This window comes from Salarias fasciatus, chromosome 1 (assembly GCF_902148845.1).
Source record: "Salarias fasciatus chromosome 1, fSalaFa1.1, whole genome shotgun sequence".
Taxonomy (NCBI): Eukaryota; Metazoa; Chordata; class Actinopteri; order Blenniiformes; family Blenniidae; genus Salarias; species Salarias fasciatus.
This window is the reverse complement of record NC_043745.1, coordinates 39,912,251-39,918,250: the sequence shown is the minus strand read 5'-3', so window position 1 is coordinate 39,918,250 and position 6,000 is coordinate 39,912,251. Positions and strand designations below refer to the sequence as shown.

At 51.3% G+C, this 6,000-nt stretch overlaps 1 protein-coding gene across 1 annotated transcript in view; it reads right to left on the bottom strand.

Moving 5' to 3' along the window:
- Positions 1–6,000, bottom strand: part of shank2b (SH3 and multiple ankyrin repeat domains 2b) — a 327,734-nt gene that overhangs the window by 261,982 nt on the left and 59,752 nt on the right. Inside the window, exon 11 of the mRNA XM_030115634.1 lies at positions 3,600–3,666. Coding sequence (XP_029971494.1) covers positions 3,600–3,666 — 67 coding nt within the window. The remainder of the gene's footprint in view (positions 1–3,599; positions 3,667–6,000) is intronic.

Sequence of the window (6,000 nt, the reverse complement as noted above, 5' to 3'; positions counted from 1 at the left end):
ACGCCTCGCACGACAACGCCTCGCACGACAACGCCTCGCACGACAACGCCTCGCACGAATATGCCTCGCACGAATATGCCTCGCAGGAATACGCCTCGCAGGAATACGGCCCTACCGCAATTTACGTTTTAAATTGGTGATTTCACTCAAAATATACGTACAGCCCGAACCCAAACCCTAACGTAAGTTAAAACGTAAATTGCAGTAGAACCGTATTCAGCCTCCGGCAGTGTTGTGCATGAAGGAGTTCAATGAACGGCGTTCACCAAACACGTTCATATTTCCGGTGAACTGCGAACTGAGCGACTCAGTTTTCATATCATGAACGTGAACGAGAGCGCTTTGGCAAGAACGAGCAGCACACGCAGTTCATGTTCACGCTCATTTGAAAAGTCCGGTTTTACGACACAGTGGAGGGCAGCGGGGACGGGGCAGCGTTGCGGATTAAACGGGGATGCCCGTACGTAATGATGTGACGTGCGCACTAAACGGGAAGCAGGACAATCAAAAACAAGCAGAAAAACACGACGGTGGTTGAAAAACACTTTTTTTTTTAATTAAAAACCCCGAGAGAGCAAACCCTGGAGAGGAGAGATGGAAGCAAACTGTGAAACAGTGAGTTGTATAAAGAGCTCCGTGGCAGAATAAGAGCATCGTCCGGCCGGTGTTATGGATTAACTGGTTCTCGTGTTAACAAATGACGGCGGAGGTCTGTGTAAACACCTGCTGATAACAGCAGCTGTTAAAGTCAGACTCACAAAAGACTTTAAACTAGGCCTGTCAAATGATTAAAATTTTTAATCAGATTAATCACAGCTTACAAATTAATTAATCATGATTTATCACAAATAATCGCGATTTCCAACTATGTCTGAAATATCCCCTTTTTTCCTGTATTACATTAACAAAAAACGACAGGACATGATTATATATATTTATCATGTGATGTGTTTTATATTTAAGGCTCCAAATAAAATAAATATTCAAAAAACTAAAACATGCACACCATAACATGTGTGTGTGTGTGCAGCGCTCCCTCTGCAGTCCCTCTACAGTTGGTTTTTGGCGGGAGTTACATTTTCAGGTCTGTAACAAATGTAGTACCACAAGAAAAGTAAAACTAAGAGATACCACACTTTTTTCTTACACAATTAAACAGGTCATTCTTAGCCAGTCTTCCTTTTTGTGTGGAAAACAGAAAACTGCTTCAACATTTTTTTAATCAAACAAGTAGAATCCATGGGGCAGCCGGCTGATCTCCCTCCATATTGCTTTCTTCTTCTGTTTTGATAAATGAGTTGACACCAGGCCTCCTCTGCCTCCTGTCTGCTGCCCGTCCACCTTCACATGTCCGCGTGGGTGTGCGCTGCGCGTTGGTCCACGTGACGGAAAAATCGTCATGAATTCCTGTCCGCTAGGGTCCGCGGACCGATCCGCGGACGTCCGCGCAGCAGCCAGATTGTAGTATGCACTGCACTGGCTGCGGTGGTGCGCGGACCAATGACGTATAGAATTACTAATTCTAATTAGTAACTAATTAGTAATTCTATACGTCACTGGCGCGGACACTCCAAAGCGACGCGGAAACGCGTACATGTGAAGCATGGACGAGCCGAGGCTGAGGTGAGGCTTCTTCTTCTTCGGTTGCTGGCAGCTTGCAGGCAGCTTGCATTCCATGCGGGTGCACTACCGCCACCCGCTGGTAGAGGTGAGGCTTGTCATGATGCGCATGCGTTAAACTGCGTTAAAATTTTTAATTACATTAATTACATAAATTAATTAACGAAATTAACGCGCTATTTTTGACAGCCCTACTTTAAACGTATACACTCACTGGAACTGTTGATAACCGACGTTCGCCAGAAGGACTACATGTTTCAGTCTGTTGGTCACAAGTTAACACGGGCACCAGTTAATTCAAAACATCGGCATGGAGCAGAGCTCACACCGAGACGTGGCGCTCGGCGCGGCGCTCCGGCCGGGGAGCAGCGCTCCTTCAGCAGCGTCGTGGAGATGTTGGGACGTTATCTGAGCAGAGATCAGCAGGTAAAACTCTGCTGGGCCTCAGGACTGCTGCTGCAGAGAGGAAGACTGGAACCTCCTCCAGAGACCCCGTGCGCCTGTCACAGGACGCTGTAGGATCCGCTTCACCAGGTTCAAGAGTTCAGTTTAGTTTTGGAGCAGCAGCGCCCTGTGATGGTTGAGAAGAGGTTTTTATTGAGCACTAACACGAGCAACAAGTGAACGTGAACTAGTTCATTTTTAGATGCCGGGGGTGTGGGGTCGTATTCGTGCAGCATCTGGCTGCAGACACATACCATTGGCCTCCACAGCGCCCCCGGTGGCGGAGCGGGGGGCGGGCTTAGGGTCAGGGTGGGGGGTGGGGGGTGGGGGGTAAAGCTGAGCTAGACTCTCATCACTAGTGTTAAACTAACCCTAACTAACACTGACAAGCACGAACTAACCAGAAACCCACTGAAACCAGACGGACAGGACAGACAGAACAGAAACCTCATGTTGTCATGTTCTCATGTTGTCATGTTGTCATGACAACATGTCATGTTCTCATGTGAACATGAGAACATGTCAGCTTTTCCTCCTTCACTTTAACAACAGTTAAATCTAGAAACAATGAAAGATTTGTGCAGCTGAACTGTTACATCACACACACACACACACACACGGCTTCATATACCAACAAGCTGTCCCTGGCAGAGGAAGTGGGCGGGGCCTGTCAGCGCCTTGCTTCAAAAAAGTTGGGATGGATTAAAATGAGGAGTGTGTGTGTGTGCGTGTGTGTGTGTGTGTGTGTGTGTGTGTGTGTGTGTGTGTGTGTGTGTGTGCATGTGTGTGTGTGGTCACTGTTCAGGGTAGCCCTGCTGCTTGCCGGGAGCAGAGGTCAACAATGGCAGGATTACATCTTCAGATGGGATTAGACGGGATTATTTCCATCTCTCCACTCGTTTGTTCGTCGTTTCTCATTTTCTCTGGAGCTGTAATCCCCGAGAGAGACCTGCAGGAAACCGAGTCTTTAATCTGCACCGGGGAGAGACCAGGACCCACCAGGACCCACCAGGACCCACCAGGACCCACCAGGACCCACCAGGACCCACCCGCACCCACCAGGACCCACCAGGACCCACCCGCACCCACCAGGACCAGGAGGTAGAGCATCTTCCTGGTCGGACATCAGGTCACAGAGCATCTTCCTCCTCTAGAGCCTGGAGGTCGAGGTTCTCTCGGTGTTTCCAGAGGAGAAACAGCGAAGCAGGTTCTACCTGGGAGCGACACTCAGTTCTTATGAATCAGAACCTAAAATGCGCAACAGCGCCTCCACTGGGCAGAACGGTATGAGAGGAGAAGACCCGCAACTCGGCCGGACCCCCCCCCCCCCCCCCCCCCCCCCCCCCCCCCCCAACGCCGTGCCGGTCTGGAAAACCATCAGCCCCGCCCACTTCCAATCCGTCCTCCGATTTATGGAGATCCTCACACGCAGAACCCTGGAACCCTCCGACCGGCTCCTGCCCCGATGTTCTGGACACTCTTTGATCCTGGTAATCCGGGGATTACTCCACCGGGGGGGGGGGGGTTCTACTCACCAATGTCAGACTCTTTATGGTTCTTGATGAGTTCTGCGAGCTCAAAGTTCCCAGCGATGATGGCGACCTGGAGAGAGAGAGAGAGAGAGAGAGAGAGAGAGAGAGAGAGAGAGAGAGAGAGAGAGAGAGAGAGAGAGAGAGAGAGAGAGAGGATATGAACTGATGTTCACGCTGTTCTCGTAAAACGCAGAGAACCCAGCTGATCCTGGTTCTGTCCCGGACTCAGTCTCCAGACAGGATCTGGTTCAGTCAGAGAAGTTGATTCAGGCATTAGAACCTTTAGAACACTGGACTCCACAGCTGTTCTGCAGATATCACCTCCTGCAGCGCGAAACACACGGAGAACACGTTCCCAAGTTCACTTCCTGGTTCTCCAGGTAGGTTATTTCCTGGTTCCCCAGATCAATTGATGGTTCCACTTCCGGGATCACCAGGTCACCTCCTGGTTCCCTGGGCACGTCACATCCTGGTTTCCCAGGTCACTTCCTGGTTCCCCAGGTGACTTCCTTGTTCTCAGGTCACTTCCTGATTCCCGACATCACTTCCTGGTTCCACTTCCTGGTTCCCCAGATCATTTCCTGGTTCCCCAGGTCACTTCCTGGTTCCCAACATCACTTCCTGGTTCCACTTCCGGGTTCCCCAGGTCACTTCCTTGTTCCACAGGTAGATCACTTCCTGGTTACCCAGGTCACTTCCTGGTCACTCCTTGGTTACCCAGGTGACTTCCTGGTTGCCCAGGTCATTTCCTAATTTCCCAGGTCACTTCCTGGTTCCCCAGGTCACTTGCTGGTTCCAAAGGTCACATCCTGGTTCCCCAGGTCACTTCCTGCTTCCCCAGATCATTTCCTGGTTCCACAGGTCACTCCCTGGTTCCCCAGATCACTTCCTGGTTCCCAAGGTCACATCCTGGTTCCCCAGGCCACTTCCTGGATCCCTTGTCACTTTCTGGTTCCTCAGGTCACTTCCTGGTTCCACAGGTCGCTTTCTGGTTCCCCAAGTCACTTCCTGGTTCTCCAGGTAATTTACTTCCTGGTTCCCCAGTTAACGCTGAATAAATGTCGAACGTCTGACATTCTGTGAGAACTGCTGGAAGAACCTGACGGATCTCTGCTTGTGTGTGTGTGTGTGTGTGTGTGTGTGTGTGTGTGTGTGTGTGTGTGTGTGGAGCCGTGGAAACAGCCGTCCGCCTCCTCAGAGCTCCAATCTTTGCTGCATGCTTTTAATCATCCACAGGCAGGAATCCAGTAATCTGTGACCCACACACACACACACACACACACACACACACACACACACACACGTGTACGGGCGGGAAGTCACACACGGCCTGCAGAGCCACCGTCACATGTTCTCGGTTCAGAGACTCCAGAGATTAACCGGAGGTCAGGAGGTCGCAGCCAGGCTCCGCCCCCGAACCGTTGTCCTGAGGAGAGCAGGGAGAAGGTGAAGTCTGCTGCCGGAGGGGGAGGGGCCAGGCTGTGGGCGGAGCCAAAGCTGGACTGGTTGGTGGAGCTTCAGCTGGTCTGGTGGGTGGAGCTGGACTGGACGGAGCGGCGTGCGCTAACAGAGCCATGTGCTAACAGAGTCACGTGCACTAACAGCTAATAGTGTCACGTGCGCTAACAGAGTTATGTGTACTAACAGATCCACGTTTGCTAACAGCTAACAGAGTCACGTGCGCTAACAGAGTCACGTGCGCTAACAGAGTCACGTGCGCTAACAGAGTCACGTGCGCTAACAGAGTGGCGTGCGGTCAACAGAAGCGACGGCGCCCGGCTCGCGCCTCCAGCTGCAGGTAAACTCGTCCTGTAAATCCCTCGTGCGTCACGTGACGCGGCTCCCAGGTTTCACCACCAGGCGCCGCCTCGGCGCAGAAAACATGAAGATCAGGCCCAAGTGCAAACAAGCTGTAATTCCAGAGACATTCCAGCAGGGGGCGATGATGCTGGTTTCAAGCAGAGCCCGGGTCTCACTGGAACTGTTCAAAATGTCGATTTTCAGGTTGTAAAGAAACATAAAGCTCCTGGTTCCAGACCAGGTTCTGGTCTCTGTCTCTGCTGCTTCTTCACCAGACTCTGATTTCACGTCAATCATCATTTGATTTCATATTAAGAGTTAAAGTTTAGCATCCATCAGCCAATCACAGCACCCCCTCTGGCCACGTGTGTGGTCACATGACAGGCTGGACCAATCACGTAACACCTGGTTTCAAACGGTCGCTATGGAGACGTCCTGCTGGACTCGCTGGAGTCTTCAGGACACTGAGGGGGACATCAGGAAAGATTTATCCATTGTATTTACCATCTATGGTTACCACGGTAACCCCACACACCATGTGACACACACTCACTGCATCATGGCTCTGAGTCAGAGGAGGAAGATGCTCTACCATCACTCCAGC